Raw genomic sequence first — 27,643 nt, forward strand, 5'->3', positions numbered from 1 at the left:
TTCATGCCGTTTTCACACAAAATGCAGTCAATCAACATGTTTCTAAAAGGTTTAAATTTTCTCTTCATACAAGTTTACCCCATACCAAAATCATGGATCTTTCTGATCTTATTTACAAATGCTTAAACACAGCATGACAGAAATGAAGACCTAATGTTTCACTCTTTAAATATAGTATAAACCTCTACTGCAACAACAGCAGCTCAAAAGTATTGAAAAAAATATATATAAAACAAAAACTGAAACAATTGATAAGCATTTTTAATTAGCAGATCACTTAAATATTGAGAAATATTGAGAAATCGAGAGATTTCACAGTTGCTAAAACATATTTCTTGAAACCATCAGTTATTTTCTCAAAACATTAAACACAAACACAAATCTTCAAACTAATTTCACAAAACCTCTGACTCTTATGGCAAAATCAAACGATTGCTTCAAAACCATTTCACCTGTTCTCAAAATCAAACAAAGCTTTCAGATCATAATAGTTTGTTTAAAGCAATAATAGTTTGATTCCTTTATTCCATTAAATGTTACTTTATGAATTATTGAAATTGCAAAATTCACAGTGAGTCATGTATGATCTTACACTAGTGTCTCCAGTTTACAGTGAGGATTCTCCAGTACAGCAGAAATCATCTTCACTCCCGAGTCTCCTAGATCATTCCTAGAAAGGTTCAGTTCTCTCAGGTGTGAGGGGTTTGATCTCAGAGCTGAAGTCAGGGCAGCACAACCTTCATCTGTGACACCACAATCCCACAACCTGTAGAGAACAATGACACACTCTTCACTCTCTCAGATCAAAACTTACAGGGCCACTATTCCCAAAAGCATCATAAACCTTGTAGAAACAATTGTATGAATCATCCTAAAATTACAGTCTGTTTCCCAAAACCAGGAGTGTGTTTGTGTAAATCAGGTGTGCCGTTGACACGGGGGACGGGGGTCAGGACTCCCGCAGTTTTGAAAAGAGAGAAATTGACCCCCGCACTTTTGATAAGGACTGTTTCAATCAGCCACACTATATTATCTTTTAGCTTAGGGACCATTTTCACGTTTCTGGGAGCTTTCGTTCCTAAATAATCAACTGTTTTGTCATGGATGTGAACAGAATATGCACTCTCGAATGGAGAAACACGCGATCTCCAAACAATCGATCAAAGCGTGCTAACGTTTTAGGACAGATCAATGGTATATAAATCATGCCTGAACGTTAGCGTTTGTGGGAACATGTCAATCAAGCCAAACCGTTTGTGGGAACATGTCAATTCAGAAACCGAGAAATTTGACACTTTAAGGTAAGTAGGCTGATCTCTCAGGTTGACGCAGCTTGACTGAAGTTTTTGTGAGGATTTATAGTTTATGGACTGTTTTGATTTCAGTAATTACATCTAAAAAGGTAAAATCATTGATGGCATCTAAAGAGATATCTGAAAGTGAAACAAAAGTGATTATGTATATACTGTAATACTGCATTTACAATGGTTATCAGTGGCGAGCACATAGGGTTCGTTGTAACACTGCGTTACAATGTGACACACTATATAGCTATGATATTCTATACAGTTGCCAATACAATTGACATAATTAACTTTTATGAATATCTGTTGAGATACCATGGAAAAACAGTGAATAAAGACTGAGAGGAAGAACCTGAACATTTATAAAATATTATTTTAATCAATGTTCAGCATTGGTACTGTCTCGTCTATTTGTCTGGTGTTCTGTGAATCTGATGCTTATTTTCATGTTATCTTACATAAAGCTCACTCCAGACCAAGACGATATCACTCTGGTTCAGCTAGGTCTATGTGTCTGCATCAGGTCAGTAACTAGTTGGCATATCTGTGGAGTAGCATATCAGATTAACGAAAGTATAAAACTTTTAATTTAAACGTGCTCATGTCCCTAGTGAAAAAAAAGTATACTTTATTGTATTTTAAATATATTCCCTTTTTCTATAGTACACTGCAAATATACTAACAAAAATGTACTATCATTAAATATATAAAAAGTATATTAGTATCATATTTTCACAATGCAACTTTTAACACACTTTAAAATAATTGTACTTTAGTATATTTTCTAAAAAATATATTTTAGAAAAATATACTTGAAGTGTAAGTTCAGTTTATTTTTTAAAAGTGTATTTATTTGCACTTTATAAAAATATATTTGAGGTATATTTTAACAGTGTGCTGAAAATGATCATTGTAACAATGCACTGAAAGTATATTTAAAAAAATACATTATTTAATATCCTGAAGTTGTAGTGTATCTAATGTTAAATTTGAGTATATTTTTTAAGTTTACTTCTTCATCCTTGGAATTCATTACATTACTTGTGCTATTTATTTCAGTATGAATGCATTACAAGCCCATTTAATATATGCAGTGTAGCCTATACAATTTCCAAATATGTGTAAATGTTTATTAAGTTTACACTGGCAGAATCATTTTACAATCGTACACACAAATCTATATTAAACAACACACCAGCAGCACAAGTAATGCGAAAAAATATGTCGAGTGGTTAAACTTATCGGAATTCAAATGTCTCTTCAACTTGGTCTGTGACCAATCAGATTTTGTTGCTCACTGCCTTCAGCCAATCAGAGCTGCTGACGTCACGGTCGTCGTCTGAATCCCCTCGCTCAGTCACACAGGGGCTTTCAGGTGAATTATATTGTCGCAATGTATAATTTATTTAATAAAACACTGAAAGCGCAATACATCTCTCAATCTTGGGGATTCTGACCAGTTCAATCAAGTGACATCGCAGCCTGACCGTGATGGCGACGACAACCGGCTAATCTAATGGCCTATGCGACCCTGAAAGAACCGGAGAAAAGTGCTGCTATGGGGAGGTGAGTTGTAGTCTACCAGTTAACAAACTTTATTTTATTTCCTTTAACAAACGGAGAGCGCGATTTCAGCTTGATATCTCCTTTTTGAGTTTTTGTGTGGTGGTTTATGGCACATGTTTGTATGCAGCACCAAAACATTCATATGATTGGTCAAATCGTATTCTGTACGATATTAATTCATAAAGTGTTTTATGCTTGACTATGAACCGAAAACAATATCGATATGCCATTCTGATACAGTTCCCTGCTGCTAATCCTCATTTACTGTTCAAAAATAGTATTGGTTCAATGTAGGATTTAGACAGACTATTGTAAACGTGAATAAAGAGTTGAACATGCTGTTTTATATCTTTGGTATATTCTGTCAACAGATGCTGTTCTTCACGAGTCTCTGCGGTCATCATTGTGCCATCAGACACAATGAGAAGTTCATCAGAAAATGGAATATAATGTGTAATTTGTATTTGTGTATAGAGGGTCACCATGGTCCAATATTTTTTTTTTCTTTAATGAAAAACATGGTAAGTTTTGCTGAATCTAAGTTTAAATAAAAACTATTGGATTTGTCAATGAAATATGTCTCTTCATTAGTGATGTTGTTACATTTTATTTATTTTAATGGCCTTGAAAACAAATGCATTCAACTTTGGGAAAATGTGTTAAACTGTATTTAAATAGTAGCACAACTGTATTGTGTGAGATTATGTAATTCAAAGTACAGTAATCAACATTTGAAGTGGATCAAAAAAGTTAGGACAACTTTGATTAAAGGTTTTGATCCGCTTCAAATGTTGACTATTTTATACAAAGTATAAGTAATAACAAAGTGTATTGTTATTGACTGCAAAGTGTGTAATGTTTAATATTTGGAATAAGCCAAAGGTACTGAGCATACAGTATATACTATAATATATTCAGTGTATATTGCTTGTGTTTTCTGAAGACACTCGTAATTATTTTGTAATGTACTCAAATCACAAATAAAGTGTACTTATAACACAAAGTGTACTCATAACAGAAATAAAGTATACTTATAACACAAATAAAAGTATACTTATAACAGAAATAAAGTATACTTATAATACAATGTATATTATAACAAAAAATATACTTATAACACAAATAAAGTATATTTATAACACAAATTAAGTACACTTTAATATCACTAATCAAGCATGTAATTAGTCCCTACACAGACATATACTTAAAGTGTACTAAGTATACTTGAAGTTGTTCCAATTTAGCACACATAAGTATACTAAATATACTTAAAGTTGTATTTTAATACTACTTAATTTCAACTTAAATATACTTAGTACAAAATTAGTTGTTTCAAAATAGCACACTTTAAATGAACTAATCATTAACACACTTGAAATATACTAATAATTAGTCTTGCTGCAAGTATACTTAGTATACTTTTTTTTCACTAGGGGTGAGTAGCCTTTATACAGTAGTTCTGTTGTGTTTGTTTTGTATTTGTTCTGAGAAAAGATGTGACTTTGTTTTCCTCTCTGGAACTTCTAACTTGTAATATTCTAAAACAACATTTGGATGCAATAAATACTAATGATATTAAATACTAAAATACTAAAAGGCAATTCTAAGATGGCATTCTGTGCGTTTGTTGTGTGATCTAAAGTATGTCAATCATCGATAGAGCGCCACCCTCAGGCTGAAAAAAGCAAGGACATTAGAATTCTGACAAAAATGTGTTTAATGTGTTCAACAATTAGGATATAAAGCTTACAAAATGTTTATCATAAACTAGCACTGAGACCCAGAATGTGCCCTACCTAAACTTACAGCCGTCTGCGATAATATCGGCCCTGTCCCAAATGGCACACTTTCGGTCTTGTGGACTTACAATGGTGGAATTCTTCCCGACACTCAAAACGACTTTACATCATGAAAGTGCGGACTCGTAGGAAGGCCGTGAGTGTTTAGGGTGCCATTTGGGACAGGGCCTTAATGCACCAGCGCACTAGTCTAACCTACTAGACTAACGTTACATCATGTAGTGTATGAGTGCAACTCTCTCTGTGTGTATTTTTAAAGTGAGAGAAATACTCGATAATTTTAGATCGCATATCGTTAAAACAACAAACACAATATTATTGCAGACGATAGATACCCCTATAACGGACTCAATATCAGTAGCGACTCCTGGCTGTAAATTTAGGTAGGGCAGATTGTGGGTCTCAGTGCTAGTTTATGATAAATAAAATAAAAAAAAACTTTTATTTTAAAGGACTATTTTATTTCTCACTCATTGGATTTTCTTTTGTTGACGGAAACCTGGGCTAAACCAGGTGACAACAGCGTCTTCACGGAGCTCCTCCCACCTTGGTGCTGTTTTTTCAGCTCCCCGCGTGCGTCTGGGTGCAGAGGAGGCATGGCTACTGTCTTTAAAGACAATTTTAAATGCCGACTTTTATCTATAAATAATTATTCTTGTTTTGAACTGCAGTTATTTTTAATTGAGTTTTACACGCCCTGTGTTGTGTGCTGTTGTTTACCGTCCACCTAAATACAACAAGAATTTTATCCAAGAGTTTTCTGAGTTTTTAGCTGATGTTGTCCCTAAATATGATCAACTTTTGATTTGTGGTGATTTTAACATCCATTTTTGCTGTCCGTTTGATCAGCTGGCCACTGATTTTAAACGGCTTTTGTCATCTTTCGATTTATTTCAACTAATGGATCGACCCACACATCTTATTGGACACACTTTGGACCTTATTATTTCTCATGGGCTCTCTATCTCCCTTACTGAAATATCTGAGACTGCCATCTCAGATCACTTCCCTATTATTGTTGATTTTCCAGTTCCGCCATCAACAGCCAACAGGTCTCTTGTTTCACCATGTTATCATTGCATTCTCACCTCCTCAACAGCTGAAGTGTTTACTGCTGCTTTTATGGACTCTAAACTTTATGCCCTCAGTGAATCTGTCTCTCCTGCATGCCCTGATGACCTTCTTTCATCTTTTTATTCCACTTGTTCTGAAATCTTGGACTCTATTGCCCCTTACAAGCACAGATCTCCTAAGCTGAGAGTAGACCCAGGTAAAAAAGTAGTATACTTTAGTGTATTTGAAATATGAATGAAGTACATGAATTATAAAACAAGTATACTTCTACTTGTTGTACTTTATTTAAAGAGTATTTGATTTGTACTTTTTAAAAGTATACTTCAAAAAAGATGTAATTAAGTTCAACTTAATAGTCCAAACAGTAAGTATACTAATTTATCAGTAATCAAATTATTTTTTAAATGTACTTTTTGAAAGTGTACTTTGTTGTTAATGTATTTTAAATTGTACTGAAGTTTATTTTTTTTAAGTGTATTAAATTTGACATACTTAGAGTGGCAATTCAGTGTACTTATGGGAAGTATATATTTTTTTGGAAATTAATTGTTAGTATACTTTTTTTAAAAGTGTACTATGTTCTCACTTCATTAGAAGTGTGACTTCTGTACACTTTATACAGTACACTCTAAAATAAGTGTATTTTTAGTGGCATATCAGAGTACTCTCATAAAATATGTTAAAATACAAAAATGTATAGTGGTAATTTAGTGTACTTTTAGTAAGTACGCTTATTTGTAATACAAAGTATAATTTATTAAAGTGTACACTGATTTCACTTCATCTGTAGTGTAATCTTAGAGTCAGTCTGTTGTTCGTTATCTGGCTCGGCTCGGTGTTCATCTTCAGTTCTCTCTTCACAGCAGTTCAGTCAGTGTACTGTTTGAGTACATGAATTACTCGGGGATATTGGTTTGTTTGAACTCAGAGGGAGTGTCAGCCACATTTAAAAAGTTAACAGCTTAAGTCATTTGTGGATTAATGCGTATTGGAGACGCGAACCGTTTAAAACGATTCAGTTCGATTTGGTGAACTGGTTCAAAAAGATCCAGTTACATCGAATGATTCGTTCGCGAACCGGATATCACAAACTGCTTTGTTTTGAACTCTCTCTCACAACAGACACGGAAAAGAAGATAATGCTGAATAAAGTCGTAGTTTTTGCTATTTTTGGACCAAAATGTATTTTCGATGCTTCAAAAAATTCTAACTGACCCTCTGATGTCACATGGACTACTTTGATGATGTTTTTCTTACCTTTCTGGACACACAGAGAGCTCTTGGACTAAATCTAAAATATCTTAAACTTTGTTCCAAAGATAAACGGAGGTCTTACGGGTTTGGAACAACATGAGGGTAAGTTATTAATGACATAATTTTGCTATTTGGGTGAACTAACCCTTTACTTTGAAGAACATGCATGTTCACGTTATGTCTTGGAATACAGACCTGACTTCCCAGATTACAAATTTGAAAATCCACTTAACTCTGCCATTTTTGCCGTCATTGACTACTGTTAATACTTGTTTGAATTTCACTGATTAAGCAATATGGTAAAAGTGACAGTGGGTTGGTACGGATTAGGGCTGGGATAAACGATCACTTTTTTTTTTTTAGGTGCATCGATTAATCTAAGGACTCTTTTTTTTGTTTTTGTTTTTTTCAGTCCGATTCTATTTCGGTTTGATTCGATTATCGATAATCTCCCCATTAATTGACTAATACCAATTTATAAAAAGTCCAAAATAAAAGACTATACAAGTGCAAAGTAATGCATTCTTAGTCAGAGGTAGCGTTCGATAAAACCTTGAAGCCTTAAACACATAGGCCTAGCTTACTAAAAAAAAGTGCATCTTGTAATTCTTCTTTCAGATGAAAATAACAACAAATTGATGTCTAACATTCAATTTTTAAAAAAAAAAGGTCACCCAAAATACTTGTTTAGAGCAATTGAAAGAATACAGTAACCAATGTAAACTTGAGGGCTTTAAGCTAACACATAGAGTGCTTTTCCAACAAAAAATAAATAAAAATTAACAGCGACAGTGGGAGCCAGTAGCCTGTCATGGTGTCCTTCCTGAACCAACAGAATTTAACATTTGTTGAAAACGCATAGCTTACTGAAAAAAGTGCATCTTTTAATTCTTCATTCACATAAAAATAACAACAACGTATAGTAGTAATACACTCTGCCACTCACTCACAAAATACTAATGTAGGTAACTAGAATTTAATAAATGGAACATTATTGTAAAGTGTACCAATTTGTTATACACCGATTCAGACGTCTCATGAGTTCAGTGTTGGACAGATCAGTTGTTTTAACCATTCATTTAAGTGAATCAGTTCAAATGAGTCATTAGTTCGCGAAACGGACATGTCATTATTGGACGTGTAGCCTACGGCAAGCGCTGTGTGATTATCCCGGCAGTTTATTTTTTAGCATAACTTACACTCCGCGGTAATTCAGCAAAAAAAAAAAAAAAAAATCTCAGAATGCTCCACGTGAAACTTTGTTCATCCCAGCCCTGGTACGGATATAACTACAAGGCCTCTGGCAAATTGGCACAGGTACCAATACTGTGACCACAAGTGACATATTGCGTTTATAGGCAACCCTCACAGGGAAAGGAAAAAAAGGCGAGCTGAAGGAGCAGCTTGAGCCAGAAAAAACCAACGCAATTTTAGGTACAGTAATGTCATACCCTAGTGAAAAAAAAAGTATACTAAGTATACTTGCAGCAAGACTAATTATTAGTATATTTCAAGTGTGTTAATGATTAGTTCATTTAAAGTGTGCTATTTTGAATCAACTAATTTTGTACTAAGTATATTTAAGTTGAAATTAAGTAGTATTAAAATACAACTTTAAGTATATTTAGTATACTTATGTGTGCTAAATTGGAACAACTTCAAGTATACTTAGTACACTTTAAGTATATGTCTGCATAGGGACTAATTACATGCTTGATTAGTAGGGGTGTGACGAGACAGGTATCTCACGAGACGAGACGAGACTCGAGATTGAGTTCACGAGACGAGACAAGATTTTTACACACTATTTTTAAGAAATCCTCAATGGTGAAATACATGACTAGAAAAAATATTCTGCAGGTGTATTTGAAATGTTTTAACTAATCATCTTGTAATGAATGTCATTTCAGTTCTACTTTCTGAGTATGAATTATCATCTGCAGTAAAAGACAACAATACTCAAGTAATGTAAAAGGTTTTGACACTAACTCAACTGACTGACTTCTCTTCTGTATGATTTCATTCTCTTCAGACCATACTGTACATGATTTATGAGCTTCTACAACTTTTGACCTCCTAACTGAACTCCACAAACTGATCATAGAAATAAAAACTGTATAAAAAAAATGGTAACACTTTACAATAAGGTCTCATTTATTAACATTAATGTATTAACCAACATCAACTAACAATGAGCAATATATTTGCTACAGTATTTATTAATCTTTGTTTATGTTAGTTAATAAAAATAGTCATTCATTGTTAGTTCATAGTTTACAGTGCATTAACTAATGTTAACAAATGAAACCTTATTGTTTGTGCTTAATAAGATTAAGAGAAAACTGTTATTCATTTTCATGGTAACACTTTACAATAAGTGCAACCATAATCACACTCAATATTCAAAGTGCAAATAAGACCAAATTTGTCTTTGATACAGAGCTAAGAGATGGTTACAACTACACAGCCCAGCCTAAAATAGCTTTCATATTGAGAGGTATTTGCATTCATCAGGGAGCCGCTTTCAAAATGCGGGGTATTGAAATCGCGTTTGAATGCGTCCTCGCGTTTACTTTCACTTTAGCGGCCGCGCGTAACTCTGTAAATATGGAGCGGTGGCGACCGTTATCCAACTGAATTAAAGGTTTTTTTTATGTAAATACAAAGCAAAACGACAGTGGAGGCGTAATGTAAACGTAGTGGTGGCATATTCTTTCCTAATCATCCTAACACTCTGTCATGGCAACATCACGAGACTACTTTTCGCCTCAACGAGAAATCTCGTCACAGTTTAGTCTCGCGAGATCTCGTGATACGAGATCTCGTCACACCCCTATTGATTAGTGATATTAAAGTGTACTTAATTTGTGTTATAAGTATACTTTATTTGTGTTAAAATATATTTTTTTGTTATAATATACGTTGTATTATAAGTATACTTTATTTCTGTTATAAGTATACTTTTATTTGTGTTATAAGTATACTTTATTTCTGTTATGAGTACACTTTGTGTTATAAGTACACTTTATTTGTGATTTAAGTACATTGCAAAATAATTACGAGTGTCTTCAGAAAACACAAGCAATATACACTGAATATATTATTTTACAGGTAATAGTAGGCTATATACTGTATGCTCAGTACCTTTGACTTATTCCAAATATTAAACATTACACACTTTGCAGTCAATAACAATACACTTTGTTATTACTTATACTTTGTATAATATAGTCAACATTTGAAGCAGATCAAAACCTTTAATCAAAGTTGTCCTAACTTTTCTGATCCACTTCAAATGTTGATTACTGTACTTTGAATTACATAATCTCACACAATACAGTTGTGCTACTATTTAAATACAGTTTAACACATTTTCCAAAGTTGAATGCATTTGTTTTCAAGGCCATTAAAATAAATAAAATGTAAGACCATCACTAATGAAGAGACATATTTCATTGACAAATCCAATAGTTTTTATTTAAACTTAGATTCAGCAAAACTTACCATGTTTTTCATTAAAGAAAAAAATATATATTGGACCAATGGTGACCCTCTATACACAAATACAAATTACACATTATATTTCATTTTCTGATGAGCTTCTCACTGTGTCTGATGGCACAATGATGACCGCAGAGACTCGTGAAGAACAGCATCTGTTGACAGAATATACCAAAGATATAAGACAGCATGTTCAACTCTTTATTCACGTTTACAATAGTCTGTCTGAATCCTATATTGAACCAATACTATTTTTGAACAGTAAATGAGGATTAGCAGCAGGGAACTGTATCAGAATGGCATGTCGATATTGTTTTCGGTACATAGTCAAGCATAAAACACTTTATGAATTAATATCGTACAGAATACGGACCGATTTGACCAATCATATGAATGTTTTGGTGCTGCATACAAACATGTGCCATAAACCACCACACAAAAACTCAAAAAGGAGATTTCAAGCCGAAATATCGCTCTCCGTTTCTTAAAGAAAATAAAATAAAGTTTGTTAACTGGTAGACTACAACTCACCTCCCAATAGCAGCACTTTTCTCCGGTTCTTTCAGGATCGCGTAGGCCATTAGATTAGCCGGTTGTCGTCGCCATCACGGTCAGGCTGCGATGTCACTTGATTGAACTGGTCAGAATCCCCAAGATTGAGCGATGTATTGCGCTTTCAGCGTTTTATTAAATAAATTATACATTGCGACATTATACTTCACCTGAGTCACTGAGCGAGGGGATTCAGCAGCTCTGATTGGCTGAAGGCAGTGAGCAACAAAATCTGATTGGTCACAGACCGAGTTGAAGAGACATTTGAATTCCGATAAGTTTAACCACTCGACATATTTTTTTACATTACTTGTGCTGCTGGTGTGTTGTTTAATATAGATTTGTGTGTACGATTGTAAAATGATTCTGCCAGTGTAAACTTAATAAACATTTACACATATTTGGAAATTGTATAGGCTACACTGCATATACTAAATGGGCTTGTAATGCATTCATACTGAAATAAATAGCACAAGTAATATAATGAATTTCAAGGATGAAGAAGTAAACTTAAAAATATACTCAAGTTTAACATTAGATACAACTTCAGGATATTAAATAATGTATTTTTTTAAATATACTTTCAGTGCATTGTTACAATGATCATTTTCAGCACACTGTTAAAATATACCTCAAATATATTTTTATAAAGTGCAAATAAATACACTTTTAAAAAATAAACTGAACTTACACTTCAAGTATATTTTCTAAAATATATTTTTTAGAAAATATACTAAAGTACAATTATTTTAAAGTGTGTTAAAAGTTGCATTGTGAAAATATGATACTAATATACTTTTTATATATTTAATGATAGTACATTTTTTGTTAGTATATTTGCAGTGTACTATAGAAAAAGGGAATATATTTAAAATACAATAAAGTATACTTTTTTTTCACTAGGGTAGTTATGAATCCAAATCCATTGTCATGATTGATTGACAAATCCATTATAATCAATGATTGTATTTCAATGTTATACATTGTCTATCCTGTTTTAATTCATCCCTGTGTCTCTTTCCTGTTTTCACAGATGCAGTGAGGGAGCGATTCCCCAACACCGAGGTGGCAGAGATCCGGGCCCTTCTACGGAGGAAGTGCAACAGTGAGAGCTAAAAGGCCTCTAGTAACTCAAGTCAGAGCTACAGGTGCTGGTCATATAATTAGAATATCGTGAAAAAGTTTATTTTTTTTATTGTAAATTATTTTTAAAAATGAAACTTTCATATATTCTAGATTCCCTACATGTAAAGTAAAACATTTCAAAAGTTTTTTTTTTTTTTTTAATTTGTTGATTAGAGCGTACAGCTCATGAAAGTCCAAAATCCTGTATCTCAAAATATTAGAATATTTCCTAAGATCAATCAAAAAATGGATTTTCAAAACAGAAAAGTTCAAGTTCTTTAAAGTATGTTCATTTGTACACTCAATACTTGGTCGGCAGCACATATTACAGCAAATGACTTGCTCCTAGCACAAATGACAGCATCAGTGAAGTGTGGCATGAAGTGATCAGCCTGTGGCACTGCTGAGGCACTATTGAGCCTTCAGATCATCTGTATATTGTTGGATCGACTGTTTCTCATCTTTCTCTTGAAAATATCCCATAGATTCAGGTCAGCCATGTTGGCTGGCCAATAAAGCACAGTAATATCACTTGGAAGTGGTTTTTGCACTGTGGGCAGGTGCTAAAGTCCTGCTGGAAAAGGAAATCAGCATCTCCATAAAGCTTGTCAGCAGATTGAAGCATAAAGTGCTCCAAAATCTCCTGGAAGATGGCTGCATTGACTTTGCACTTGATAAAACACAATGGACCAACACCAGCAGACGTCACGGCCCCCCAAATCATTACTAACTTCAGAAACTTCCCACTAGACTTCAAGCAGCTTGGATTCTGTGCCTCTCCAGTCTTCCTTCAGACTCTGGGACCATGATTTCAACATGAAATGCAAAATTTACTTTTATCTGAAAAGAGGACTTTTGACCACTGTTCACTGTCCAGTTCTTTTCCTCCTTAGCCCAGGTAAGATGCTTCTGACGTTGTTTCTGTTTCAGAAGTGGCTTGGTAGTCCTTCTCCTGAAGATGTCTGAATGTGGTGACTCTTGATGCGCTGACTCCGGCTTCATTTGACTCATTGTGAAGCTCTCCCAAGTGTTTGAATCGGCTTTACTTGACAGTATTCTCAAGCTTGCGGTCATCCCTTTGCCTTTGCCTACCCAATTTCTTCCTTCTAGTCAACTTTGCATTTAATATGCTTTGATACATCACTCTGTAAACAGCCACCACATTCAGTAATGACCTTCTGCGACTTACTCTCTTTGTGGAGGGTGTCAGTGATTGTCTCCTGGACCATTGCCAAGTCAGCAGTCTTCCCCATTAGTGTGGTTTCAAAGAACAAGAGATACCCGGAATTTATACTGTAGGGATGGTCATTTAATGAAACTCAAAAGTAAATATTCTAATATTTTGAGATACTGGATTTTGGACTTTCATGAGCTGTACGCTCTAATCAACAAATAAAAAAAAAAAAAAAAAAAAAAAAAAAACTTTTGAAATGTTTTACTTTACATGTAGGGAATCTAGTATAAATTAAAGTTTCATTTTTTAAAATAATTTACAATGAAAAAATGAACTTTTTCACGATATTCTAATTATATGACCAGCACCTGTAGATATGCATGTGTAGTAAGTTGTTTGCCATTGTTCTGTTCCCGGCATTTCAGAGAAAGTCGACTGTTCAAGGTTCCTCCTTTTGCCAATATCAGCTTTTGTGTGTTACTTTTGTGTTAATAATAAAGATCCTTTTCTGAAATGCAATTTGTAATCTGTTGATTTAATGTACTTGAACTGAATTGTAATGTAATACACTTGTAGTGTAATAACAACATTCATGCTTAAGTATAACAAAATGGGGATAAAATTACAAATGAAATGTACTTTCAATTTGTTTCTACCTTACACTATAATAACATTGCACTGAAAGTACGTGTCTATGATGTTTAGGTTGTAATTGAACTTCACTTCAAAAACATTATTATTGTCATAGTGGGACACTTTAAAAGCACTAAATATAGTTAGGAAGTGCATTTGTAGATCACTTGAAATGTTACAGAGGCATACTAAATTAACTGTTTATAGTAATTATAAGTATGATAGCAGTATGCACAAAATGTACTTAAACACAACTATAATTTGCACTTCAATGCCTTTTTAAGTGTATTTCCATTAGAATGGCAATACAATGCAATTGTACTGTAAGTGTGCTTAATTGCTCATGAATCTTGATTTTCATTCGTGTATTTTAGTGCACTTGAAGTTTAAAAAAAGTTGTTCCATTTTAGTATACTATTTACACTAGAAGTGTAGTTAAATAGATGTTAAGTTGAAGTTAATACATAATTGAATACACTTAACTATACTTGGATTTGACGAAAATAGTACAAAATGTAGAAAATATACTTAGTACACTTTATTAAAGTATATTTTTAATAGAATTCTTTTTCACCTGGGGATCCCTGGATAAATGATGCCACCAGAGCCCTTAGGCAGCGCTGTAGACAGGCAGAGCGTAGGTGGAAGAAGGACAAATTACATGTGTCTTTGGAAATATTAAGGAGCTGTCTTCCTGATTATCAGAGGGCTGTGAAGGAGGCAAAGTCTAAATATTTGTCAAATATTATCAATAATAGTGGCCATTGTCCTAGGGTGATGTTTAACACAATTAATTCTGTTGTGAACCCACATACCTGTTCTCCAACAGATGCCTCAGTCTCCACTTGTGAGAATTTCCTTCACTTTTTTATTAATAAAGTGGAGTCTGTCAGACAACTCACAACTAAGAGCTTTAGCTGTCGCTGCAGTGTTTGAACAGTTTGAACCAATCTCACTATCGTTTCTTAATGAAGTAGTGCGACAAATGAAAATTACAAATTGCCCCTTGGACCTTGTTCCAACCAAATTGCTAAAAGAGGTTTTTACCACTGTAGGGCCTTTTCTGTTGGTTTTCATTAATAAATGTCTTAGCTTAGGATCTGCTCCTGCTGCTTTCAAACATGCTGTAGTTAGGCCTTTTCTTAAAAAACCTAATCTGGATCCCTCAGTTTTGTCTAATTTTAGACCAGTTTCCCACCTGCCCTTTCTTTCAAAAGTGCTAGAAAAAGTTGTTTTTACACAATTACATTCTTTTTTAGAAAATAATTCAGTTTTTGAGAAATTTCAATCTGGATTCAGATCGCGGCATAGCACTGAGTCTGCACTGTTAAAGGTGCACAACAATATTGCTCGGTTTGTTGATGCTAAGAGCCCTGTTATTTTAGTACTACTTGATCTCACGGCGGCCTTTGATACAGTGGACCATGAAGTCCTTCTGTCTCGCCTTAATCACTATGTTGGCATTCAGGGTACTGCAATTCAGTGGTTCTCATCCTATTTGACCAATAGAACTTTTTCTGTAGTGATTGGGGACTCGTCCTCTTCCACCACTTCTCTCTCTTGCGGGGTGCCACAAGGCTCTATTCTCGGGCCTGTTTTATTTTCACTTTACATGCTGCCTCTCGGGTCCATCATAGCCAGGCATAATATAGCCTATCACTGCTATGCAGATGATTTGCAAATCTACTTGCCTTTGAGTCCAAAAAACGCAGACGCAGTTGGGTCACTAATTGATTGCATTAATGACATTAAACTATGGTTAGAGCAAAATTTCCTTCATTTAAATGAGGAAAAGACTGAGTATATTTTATTTGGAGAGTCTGTAACTTCTGATTTTAATGCGCTGACTTCAAAGCTTAGACCATCAACCAGAAATCTCGATGTGACTTTTGATAGTAGCCTGAAATTTGATAAACAAATTGACAGTGTGGTTAAAGCTAGTTTCTTTCAATTACGTCTTTTGGCCAAGGTCAAACCATTTTTGAATCGCTCTGACCTTGAGAAAGGTATTCACGCTTTTATCAGCTCAAGATTAGATTATTGTAATGCACTTTATGCTGGTGTCTCACAGTCGTCCCTCAGGCGCCTTCAGCTGGTGCAGAATGCTGTAGCCCGTCTTTTAACCAATACACGCAAACGTGAGCACATAACCCCGATTTTTTATTTGCTCCATTGGCTTCCAGTTTCTTTTAGAGTTGATTTTAAGATTCTATTGTTTGTTTTTAAAGCTCTCAATGGCCTTGCCCCACCTTATATAACCGAGATGCTGGCTCTGCAGCACCAGGGCTCTCAGGTCAACAAATCAACTTTTACTGGTAGTCCCAAGGTCACGGTACAAACACTGGGGTGACCAGGCTTTTTCTGTTGCTGGGCCCAGACTCTGGAATAAGCTCCCCGCTGATATGCGCACTATCACTGATCTGGGCCTTTTTAAAGCTAAGCTTAAAACGAATTTATTTAGACTGGCTTTTAATATCTAGCAGCTGTGGTGGCATTTTGAGTATTTTATTTATTTTCTTGTTGCTTTTAATTTTTGTTTTTATTGTTTTGTTTTATTGGAAAGCACTTTGGTTCACCTTGAGTGTTGTAAAGGGTTGTATAAATAAATGTTGATTGATTAATTGATAAACATTGTTCCTGAAAGAATCAGCTGTTTGAATGAATCGGCTGAAACTAATGACTCACTCATTGACAGTGACTTGCTGCCACCTAGTGGCGGATTTAATGTCACATTTAAAGTATCTTTTCATTTTTAATTATTTAAAAATATCAATATTCAGCGTATTATGTTTAAAACATTATTTAAGCATTTGTAAATGCAGTTTAAATGCATTTGTCAGCTATGAACTTCATCAAACATTGTGTATAAATGCATATAAAAGCACTTTAGATTCAGTTTCTGTGTTTCCACTGCATTGCAAAGATTAATTTTGTTGATATTGATTTCATTTGATTGCTAACAGCCCTAGTGTATCTTATTGTTCTAATTGAATTTATTGATTAAATGACAATTAATTGTTAATTAATTTGACACAAAAGATCAGGCATAAATTTAATTAGGTTAAAAAATAAAGGTAAAAATGGTACACGGTAAAAAAATCATTTTAAACTTATTGGAAAAGATAATTTTAGTCACTGCTGCAAACTAACCACCGCACAAAATACGAAGAATATCAAAAACTTTAGGAGTCAGCTGCCCACAGGAAAAACCAGCCAAGGTACCAACACAATAACACACTCAGGAAAATATCTTCTAATTATCGTTATCAAGAAAATCCCAGAAAATATCAAGATTACATTTTTTGTCAATATCGCACACCCCTAGTCCGTTAGTTTGCTTTTGGCTATAAGAAATAGGCTATAGGACCCTACGTGAAAGTGCCTGCTCACTTTTAACCAGACCCGGCCAAAAATAAAATTCTGCCTACGTCACTCCAGCCACGGATCAGCTGTGCACTTCAAATATGCGCAATATGCACCTGCTGCTCCTGCAACGCATACGTACTGCAGACGGAGTGTGTGTGAAACAGGTGTAAGTACTCACGCTCTGTATGAGCAGCAGCTTTATGTGTTCCAGGTGTGTGTGCTGACTGCGCTCTGAACCGCTCTCAGAAACCATGAGCTCGTATCGAATGAGCGCTGTTTCACTTCTTACTGCACTAGGGCTGCAACAAACGATTATTTTGATAATCGATTAATCTGTCGATTATTAGAACGATTAATCGACTAATCATCGATTATTGCACCGATTAATCAGTAGGCTTTGTTCGATTATTCTACTTTAGCAATTAGTTAAAATATTGAGTTATACTGTACTTTAAACTAGTAAATAAAACAAGGAAATCACTTCAGCTTTTAAAAGTGTATTTTTAATCATTTTTAAGCCAACTGAATAGACCAATATACTATAAATATAAATATATAAATATAATGTAATCATGTGGGGTTTTTGTGAAAAATGAAACAACATACATACACATATTACATATCATATATATATATATATATATATATATATATATATATATATATATATGTGTATGTGTATGTGTGTGTGTATATATATATATATATATATATATATATATTATATACATACACACACACACACACACACACACAAACTATCGAGTTTATGGTCATTGAATGGCTTTCCTGAGGTAAATGTTACATTTTGTGTGATATATTTGTTTGCAAGTTTTATTGACTTCTTTCTGCGGTTAAAACTCCGATTAAGTGATTACAATAGAGATGGATTCATTTCAGTAAGTTCAGTAAGTACTTTTTGATGTTCATTCATGTTTATTTCGCGCTGTAATAGAGAGGAATAGGTTCACATGCCGCTTGAACCGAGGTGTTACAGCGATCTGCCACACAACGTTAAACAGAGTCACCACCACAAGTATTGTTTGAATCCCGTAGTAATATTGACTGAATTTAAAAGCTTAGACTTAGTTTTATATCAAAAGTAACCTGATCTGTCGGTGCGTTGCCGTTGTCTGTGTCCTCTTTGCTCTGCGATGCATCTTTCACTGTGTGAGAAAATGAATGTGTGGCGTGAGAACAGTGAGTTTGAATGAGAGTTGGTGGCCCTGCATGACAGTATTCTGTAGTTATGCTAAACGTTATGTTTGTTATGTTTATGCTATGTTAATCTCCCACATTTCACGGGTTCGACGTCGTTTGCACTATGCTCTCCAAAGCACTGACTTCTTTTATTGGATTGGATCCCGGAGGGCTGCATTACAGTATTGCGCTACAGCGCCCCACTGGTTACACCGCGTTATTGCAGGCCCTTCAAATAGGTCGTATGAGATCAAGAGACTATTCGACAACAAAAATATTTGTCGACAATTTTTTATTGTCGACGTTGTCGATAATGTCGACTAATCGTTTCAGCCCTATACTGCACAATGTTCTTAAACCATAAGGCTAAAAAGTGCATTGTTTCATCATGAGACCGTGTAATAACTCCACACTGGTGATGAAATTACTGTGATCCTAAAGTCTGACATAATCAATTATGCATTTGGTTGGTGAGATCATCCTGTTTTAGTGACTCCTGATTGCTTCATAAGCTGTGTCCCAATTTAGAGGCTGTATCCTTCAAAGGTCAGAATGAGCGTTGTTAAATGGGACGGTCTAGCCTACGGAGCACTGATATTGGATTTATCTGATTTACCCATCAATTCACGACAAAAACAAAAGCCACATTTGGAGGAGTCTTCTAATTGGGACAGCCTTCACTGTGACACACTCAGCCTTCGAAGGATGCAGCCTCTGAATTGGTCACAGCAATAGAATCTGATTTTCGGCTGATAACAATCGTACTCGGTTACAAACGTAACCTCGGTTCCCTGAGATACGGAACGAGTACTGCGTATGGGGGAAAAGCTCCTTTTTTTCCTCCATGCTGAAGCCATTTTCAATAACGCAGTATAACTGCACGGCCATTGTTTCACTCATGAAAAGTTGTTGAACCAATGACGGCTTGGTGTAGCTGCACGAGCCTATGGACCAGCCGGCCGCCTCACAGATGTCTTTGAGAGAGACACCACTAGACCAGGCCCACGAAGAGGCCATCCCTCTAGTGGGTTGCGCTCTTACTCTTATGGGGCAGTCAAGGCCCATAGAGGAGTAACATAGAGCTATTGCGTTGACTATCCAACGCGAGAGACGTTGCTTTGAGACCGGAGACCCTTTGGTGCGGCCGCCAAAGCAAACAAAGTGTTGGTCAGATTGCCGAAACGGCTTTGACCGCTCTATGTAGGTCCTCAATGCCCTGACAGGGCAGAGTAATTCTACCTCTCACTCGTCCAAAGAAGGAGGAAGCGCTGAGAGGGAAATGACCTGTGCTCAGAATGGAGTTGAGAGCACCTTAGGAACTTAGCCATGCCTGGGTTTCAGAACGACCTTGGAGTCGTTGGGCCCAAATTCAAGGCATGCAGGGCTCATGGAGAGGGCCTGCGGATCGCCAACGCGCTTTACCGATGTTAGTGCTAATAGCAGAGCGGTTTTAAGCGTCAGGGGCCGAAGGTCAAAGGGGGGTCCCTTGAGAGCTGCAAGGACCATGGAGAGGTCCCACATAGGAACAGTGAGAGGACGAGGGGGGTTCAACTGCCTAGAACCTCTCAAGAAACACACAATGAGGCTGTTTTGACCCACTGATTGGCCAGCAATGGGAGCGTGAAATGCTGCAATGGCTGCTACGTACACCTTGAGTGTGGAGGGCCCCTGTCCATCCGCTCTTGGAGGAAAGACAGTATCTGGGATACGTCACTCTCCACAGGGTCAACATTGTGTGCTGAGCACCAGTCAACGAAGACGACCACTTCTGCAGTTACACTGTGCTATTGAAAAAGGCTTCAGCACGGAGGAAAAAAGGAGCTTTTATCCCATACGCAGTACGAGGGAAGTATCAAAAGGGAACTGCAGTTGATCGATCGGAGCTTCCCAAATTTTAAACAGTATATATTTTAATGAACTGATATCAATCCATAAATCCAGAGAATCAATCTTTTAGTCTGTGCTGTTTTCAGTTGATGCACTTTTGATAAGAAAATCTCAGCTTTCAAATTCTGTCAACTGTATTAAGAAATTCAAACAATAAATGTGTTTTTGGCGCTCTTTAATGTGGCTGACAGATCGCTGTAGTGTCTCAGTTCAAGCAGCAGTGCGGAGCACGAGTGAACTGGTTATCTTTTCCTCTTTACTATTAGTTATAGCATGAAAGAAATATGGATAATATTAAGATCGCCTCAACTCACAGCAGAGAACATACATTTACCTCAGCTAAAACACATTAGATAAAACACAGAAAGTAATTTTCATCATGTCTCAGTTTGTAAAAATGAACAGAAACACATTTACAGTAATGCTCTTACAATAGAAGTCTAGCAGGTCAGATAGGTGGAGAGTTGGAAAGCTGAAGTGTGACGCTCATTTTGTTTGTTGAACCATTAATTAATATTTTTAAATAAAAAATGTTATAGTTTTCAGTGATGATTGTTCTCAGTGTTACTTACCCAGCTGATCTAGTTGCTGTAACCACAGGCAGCATCTTCTGAAGAACTTCATCTCCTGTATTTACTGCGTCACTATTTGAAAATAAAAAATATATTAATTATTAATGCTAATAATAACAATTAATACTATAAGTAAATAATACACAAAATAAACACTGCTTTATAAAGGACATTTTTACATTATTAGTATCTAACTGAAGAAGTTACTGAACATATTCTGCCAACACAGATTTGTTTTTTCTTTTTCTTGTCAGTGTTGTTGTGGTCTATTAGTCTGCATTCACACTACAACACTTAGTGACAGATCTATTTTCACATATCAGATTTTTCTCCCGTCCGTTGCTATTGTTATCACTATGTCAACCATCGCAGTGTCAGGAGACACATTCCACCTCTCCCGGAAGTTCCAGGAGTCTCCCGCATATTGATATTGGGTGTTCCTCAAACAGAAGGCTGAATCCTAGTGAGTTTGTGTCTTTATAGTCCAGTCCTTCTGAGGCTTGTAGACTCGAGTCCTCCTCAGCATTAAACACTAGAATGAGACGCTCTAGTAAGGGCGCATGGCTACAGCACACATGTTCCTGCTCCCACAGCTCAAAAATATACTATAATACTATAATATACTATAATTGTCATGATCACGTCTGTTCCTGTCAGTTCCCGGACTACATTTCCCACAATCCTCCCTGCCAGTCACATGTTCACTCCACACCAATCACCTGTTGCCACATACAGCTTAGCACACTACCTGGACTATAAATGACTCAAGTCAAGTCAAGTCAAGTCAACTCACCTTTATTTATATAGCGCTTTTTACAATGGAGATTGTGTCAAAGCAGCTTTACATTGATAACTGGTACATAATTTTTGCTGCACAGCAGCTCTTAAAGAATAGTGTCAATGCAGGCAGATCAAAGCACTGTTGAATAAATGTCAAGAATACTATTGAATATCAAATGTCAAGTGTCCCCAACTAAGCAAGCCAAAGGCGACAGTGGCAAGGAACTCAAACTCCAACAGGTGACATCAGGTGGCAAACAAGTGGCAGATAGTTGTTAAGATGGAGAAAAAAAAAACCTTGGGAGAAACCAGGCTTAGTCGGGGGGCCAGTTCTCCTCTGGCGAACAGTGCTTTGTTACGACTCAGGATGCTATCATAAGTCCGATAGGATCGCAACAATCACAGTATATATTTCAGTTCCATCCAGTTGAGGATCGTATTCATCACGCCGGTATGGACACACACACCACCTGATTGCGAAGTCTTGCTTACTCCTGTAACAATTTCGAGCGTTTATTCCCTGTCTGCCTATCTGTTCTCGATCTTGTCTGGTTACCTGTTTATGATTCCTTGCTGCATACCTCTGGACTGTTTATTGTTTCCTGGACTGTGTATGATATCTGCCTGCCTCGATCTACTGCCTGTACCCTGACTACGATTCTGCCTGTCCCTGCTGTTCCTTTCTGCCCCTGTTTGACCCTGCCTGTACGACCACACTCACCTTTCAATAAAGCTTTGCATTTGGATCCCTGCCTGAGTCCAGCCCCGTTACAATAATATACTAATAAAACTTAATTTTGGAAAAATACTTTGTATTAAAAATCTTTTGTTAATGCAATACAGTGAATGACAACCGTCTGTGTCTCCCAGTGGCTTACATTACTGGCAGTTTAGTGTTAGTGATTAATTTACACCAAAACAGAAGATAACATGTATGCCTTCATCACGGAAAACATTATTTTTGTCTTACATTTCATAATGAACTCAGATAAGTGCAGACTTGCTTCCATCAGTTATTTTTCATGGATTGGAATGTGCGCAAAGGATTGTGGGTGAATCAAGGACATAAAGGATACACTTGATGCATCCTTCAAAATGAGCTGAATGAAGGACGTGAAACGAAGTCTGCCTTCAAAGGATCCTTTAAACTGAGGCCCCGTTTACACTAGTGTGTTTACGTTTTAAAATGCATAAGTTTTGCTATGGTTACGCCTGTCATTTACTCTACGCTGGTGTTTTCAAACCTTGAAAACTGAGACTTTGAAAAAACTGCAGAGCCCATTTTAGTTTGTAAATGCTGTACCAAAACAGAGACTTTTGAAAATAATGGCATGGCCAAAGCCACTGGAAGGCAAGCCTGCAACCTTTAGCCAAAAATGCGTAATGGCTAATGCTAACTGGCAGTACGCAGGGAGGAGTTTATAGGCTGTTAGCCGTTATGCTTTCTCCAATGGTAAGAGATACAGAGCATCTTATCTCCCTATAATAATATGATCTCTATAACAATAACATGGAGACTGAACTGCAATCTTTGCTGGCATTTTTATCTGTGGAGTTAAACTCTGAATGTTTGTAATACTGCAGCAACCTACATGTGCAAGAGAAAACTGTTTACATTTGTACACGTATGTCCAGTGTGCATGAACACAAATGACCTATTTTGGATTCAAAACAGACAAGTTTGTATCCCTGTGCTTTATTACTGTATGGAGGAGTGATTTTTGGGAGTGTTTGTGTGAGACAGAAATAAGAACATAAAAATATGAACTACTAAACTCTGTGTGACATCTGCAGGATTACAGATTTATCAGATTCTTGTTTCTCTTTGTTCATGATGTTTTAGACTGTAATGATTGAACTCAGTGTTACTTACGGATCATTTTTGTCTCCAATTAAGTTTTTCAGGCGAAACTCCTGCATTGTCCACTCTGAGCTCAACAACACAAAAACTAAAGCTGACCACTGAGATGAGGAGAGTTTCACATCACGTAATCCTCCACGGATCATACGAGGTTGAGCTTCATTCACTAGTGAAAGATCACCCAGTTCATTCAGACAGTGAAACAGATTGATGTATTTATCTGGAGAGGGATTTTCACTGATCTTCTCTTTGATATAGTGAACTGTTTTCTTATTGTTGTGAGATCTGTTTCCTGTCTGTGTCTTTAGTTCTTGTAAGAGACTCTGATTAAACTTCACTGACAGACCCAGAAGGAAACGAAGGAAAAGGTCCAGATGCCCATTTTTACTGTCTAAAGCCTCATCCACAGCTCTCTGATGGAGGTCAGATAGTGAAGCTTTAGTTGGTTTGGTAATCTGGTCAAACACATTGATGTTCTTGTTTATAAAGGAGAGATGCACATATAGAGCTGCTAGATGTTCCTGAATGCTCAGATGAACAAAGCAGAAGACTTTCCCCTGATACAAGCCCAACTCCTCTCTGAAGATCTGAGTGCACAATCCTGAGTACACTGATGCTTCGGTCTCATCAATGCCACACTCGCTCAGGTCTTCCTCATAGAAGATCAGGTTGCCTTTCTTAAGCTGCTGAAATGCCAGTTTCCCCAGTTTGACAATCATGTCTTCATCTTTCACTTTCTTCTCATAGTCCTTCTCATGTTTGATGTTGGTCTGAAGGATCAGGAAGTGTGTGTACATTTGAGTCAGAGTCTTGGGAATCTCTCCACTCTCTGCTTCACTCAACATCTTCTCCAGAACAGCGGCTGAGATCCAGCAGAACACTGGGATGTGACACATAATAAAGAGGCTCCTTGATGACTTCAGGTGTGAGATGATCCTGTCGGACAGACTCCGATCCCTGATTCTCTTCCTGAAGTATTCCTGCTTCTGTGGGTCACTGAAGCCTCGTACCTCTGTCACTCGATGGACACACTCAGAGGGGACGAGATCAGCTGCTGCTGGTCTGGAGGTGATCCAGATGAGAGCAGAGGGAAGCAGATTCCCCACAATGAGGTTCGTCAGCAGGACGTCCACTGAGGCTGATTCAGTCACATCACACAACCTCACATCGCTCTGAAAATCCAGAGACAGACGACACTCATCCAGACCATCAAAGATGAAGGAAACTTTATACTGATCACTGGATATTTCCATTTCTTTTGTTTCAGGGAAAAAGACATGAAGAAGATCTGAAAGACTGAGTGTTTTGTCCTTCATCATGTTGATCTCTCTGAAAGGAAGTGGAAATATGAGCTGGACGTCCTGATTCTCTTTCCCTTCAGCCCAGTCCAGAATGAACTTCTGCACAGAGACTGTTTTTCCAATGCCAGCGACTCCCTTTGTCAGCACAGTTCTGATGGGTTTGTCTTGTCCAGGTAAAGGTCTAAAGATGTGACTGCATTTGATCGGTGTGTCCTCTGTTTCTGCTCTCCTGAACTGTGTCTCAATCTGTCTCACCTCATGCTCATTATTGATCTCTCCACTTTCACTCTCTGTGATGTAGAGCTCTGTGTAGATCTCATTCAGGAGTGTTGGGTTTCCCTGCTTTGATATTCCCTCATACAAACACTCAAACTTCTTTCTCAGATTTGATCTCAGTGTGTTTAAGACCTCAGGTTTAGAGTCATGGCTGTAAGATTAAAATACCAGATTATTACACACATTTAAGAAGTAAATATCCATAAATTACAAAATAGATCATTTTGTCTGCTGTATTATGAGACACAGAACATCATTAGGTTTCTGAAATGTTTCAATTATTAATCATGTGATTGAGTGATGCGTGATGTGCATTGCAGCACCTAAAATTAAACAACAACAAAAAAGTCCTCCATTTTACCTGAAACCAGGATTCATGCTTTCATTAAAGTCTTGCGTTTGAATTACAGGCATTTTCACAGTTTTGTTTTTAACTGGACTGGATAAAAGATTTGACCTTAAATCAGAATGAAGAGGGTAAAGAATCAGACACACTGATATTGATGTAATTGTGCCATTAACTGAGTAACACACCAACAGATTTTACAGTGAATGTTTTAACAATACAATACATAGAGCTTTGCACAAGAACACAATGGAAATCATTAATAGACTGAAACTTACAGGATCTGAACTTATTACACTGCTGTATATTAATAATGACTATAAGCATATATTTTATAGAAATAACATACCTGATATCAGGCTGTGTGTTTCCACTCTTAAACTTTAGCGGCTCGCCCATAGACCTGTTACTCTTCAGAGACACACAGCTGGACTCTGGGTTTGAGCTCTTCTGCTGGACTGAACTGTAACAGAACCGATTCAGTTTAATCCTTTAGATTACTGTGTTCATTCTTTATGATAGGAACCATATTAATATAAACACATTCATCTTTCATCAAAAAGCACTTTGAGGAAACTTTATGACCTTTTCTTTAATATTTAATGTTAATAGGATATGCTTTTTTCTGTAAACTGTTTCTGCGATCAAAAACTGTGATCTTTTTCTGTGGTGTAATACAATATTTAACAGTGTTTGTTTAAAGTACCTGCATCCTGGAGAAAAATCTCCATCTCTGGATCCTTGTGAATCACCCATGATGAAGCTGCAGGAGAATCTGATGAGTTTGATCTTCTCCGCTGACTCTGAGGGGAAAAAATAGACAGAAAAATTAAATTAAAGCTGCAAGCAGCAATGAAAGGGCCCTCGCACCTGGGCTCACTGCCACCCGTTGGCCTCAGGAAAACAGTGAACAGTGGGCAACATGCATGTAAGCGAGTAAATACAGGAGAATTATTGCAAAGCCGTTTCAAAGTGCCAGACATCCTGCTCCCAACAGGTGGCGCTTTGAACATATCTGAATATTGCCATGTTGATGTCATCAGGCCAGGTCTATTATCGAACGTGAAGTTTGTAGCAGATTGGACATTGTATGCCTGAGTTACAACAACTTCCTGTTTCGTGGCATTAATCGCATACATTAGCACTCAGCCAAGTGTTGCATGACTTAATGTGTTTCTAGTATGTTTGGTACTTCTTGGCATATTAAAATGTGTTTCAGGGAGTGAATTACAGTGTAAAGCATGCCATTTCCTGTTGCCAGCATGTGGCGCTATGACTAACTGAATATTGGCATATAGATGTCTTTAGGCCAGGACTCTTATCACACATGTGAAATTTGGGGCTGATCAGACACTATATGCTTGAGTTACAACAACTTCCTCTTTCATGATGATAATAGCATGCTTTAGCAGTCAACTAGGTGTTGCTAGCTTGATTTAGAATGTTTCTAGCATGTTCAGTAATGATGGGAAACCGAGGCTTTCTGAAGCATTTGAGGCTTTCATCAAATTGTGCCGAAAAATGGTTCATTACTCGAAGCTTTTAACACAGTGCAAATTAACGACATCTGGTGGTCAGACTTGTTTTCTTCACCATATCTAAATCATCGCGGAGCAGATCTACGGTTTGAAAAAGCATGTGACCAAAGCTTCAAGTCCGTGACATACGGAATCACTTTTGTCTTCAATCAGTTCTATCTAATCTGATGTAATCTCATCTGAATTATTTTGTGACAATGAGACCACTCGTGTCATGTGTAACCTGGTCAATGGATTCACATATTGATAATATAAATATACAATGATGTGATCATAACTGACGTGAGTAGTTAAAAAAAATATTTTGGGTGAGCCGTTTAACCCTTATGTTCTGTTCGGGGTCTCTGAGACCCCAGCAATAAAACATGATTAAATGCATTTTCCTTTATGCATCAGTTGAAGCGCGAATTTTTTCAAACCAGCTGTCTCGACTTTCCGATACTGCATAACGTTCGAAGCTTCAAACGTCATCAATCAAGTGGTATTGTCATTTTCGATACAAGCATCAGTACAGCGTGTGATACAATAGTGCTT

At 36.6% G+C, this 27,643-nt stretch overlaps 1 protein-coding gene and 1 long non-coding RNA gene across 2 annotated transcripts in view; one reads left to right on the forward strand and one right to left on the reverse strand.

Moving 5' to 3' along the window:
* The window catches only part of LOC125269392 (NLR family CARD domain-containing protein 3-like), a 52,358-nt gene that overhangs the window by 15,029 nt on the left and 9,686 nt on the right, over positions 1–27,643 (reverse strand). The window contains exons 2-8 of the mRNA XM_048192347.1: positions 26,278–26,374; positions 25,921–26,034; positions 25,587–25,682; positions 23,661–25,376; positions 21,008–21,079; positions 17,440–17,647; positions 593–759 (exon numbers count right to left, since the gene is read on the reverse strand). Coding sequence (XP_048048304.1) covers positions 593–759; positions 17,440–17,647; positions 21,008–21,079; positions 23,661–25,376; positions 25,587–25,682; positions 25,921–26,034; positions 26,278–26,327 — 2,423 coding nt within the window. The 5' untranslated portion in view covers positions 26,328–26,374. The remainder of the gene's footprint in view (positions 1–592; positions 760–17,439; positions 17,648–21,007; positions 21,080–23,660; positions 25,377–25,586; positions 25,683–25,920; positions 26,035–26,277; positions 26,375–27,643) is intronic.
* LOC125268138 lies at positions 7,044–12,285 on the forward strand. Its single transcript, XR_007184811.1, has 3 exons — positions 7,044–7,099; positions 8,356–8,431; positions 12,084–12,285. It is a non-coding gene; the product is annotated as an uncharacterized LOC125268138 (long non-coding RNA).

The sequence above is a fragment of the Megalobrama amblycephala genome, linkage group LG5 (assembly GCF_018812025.1).
Source record: "Megalobrama amblycephala isolate DHTTF-2021 linkage group LG5, ASM1881202v1, whole genome shotgun sequence".
NCBI classification, from domain to species: Eukaryota; Metazoa; Chordata; class Actinopteri; order Cypriniformes; family Xenocyprididae; genus Megalobrama; species Megalobrama amblycephala.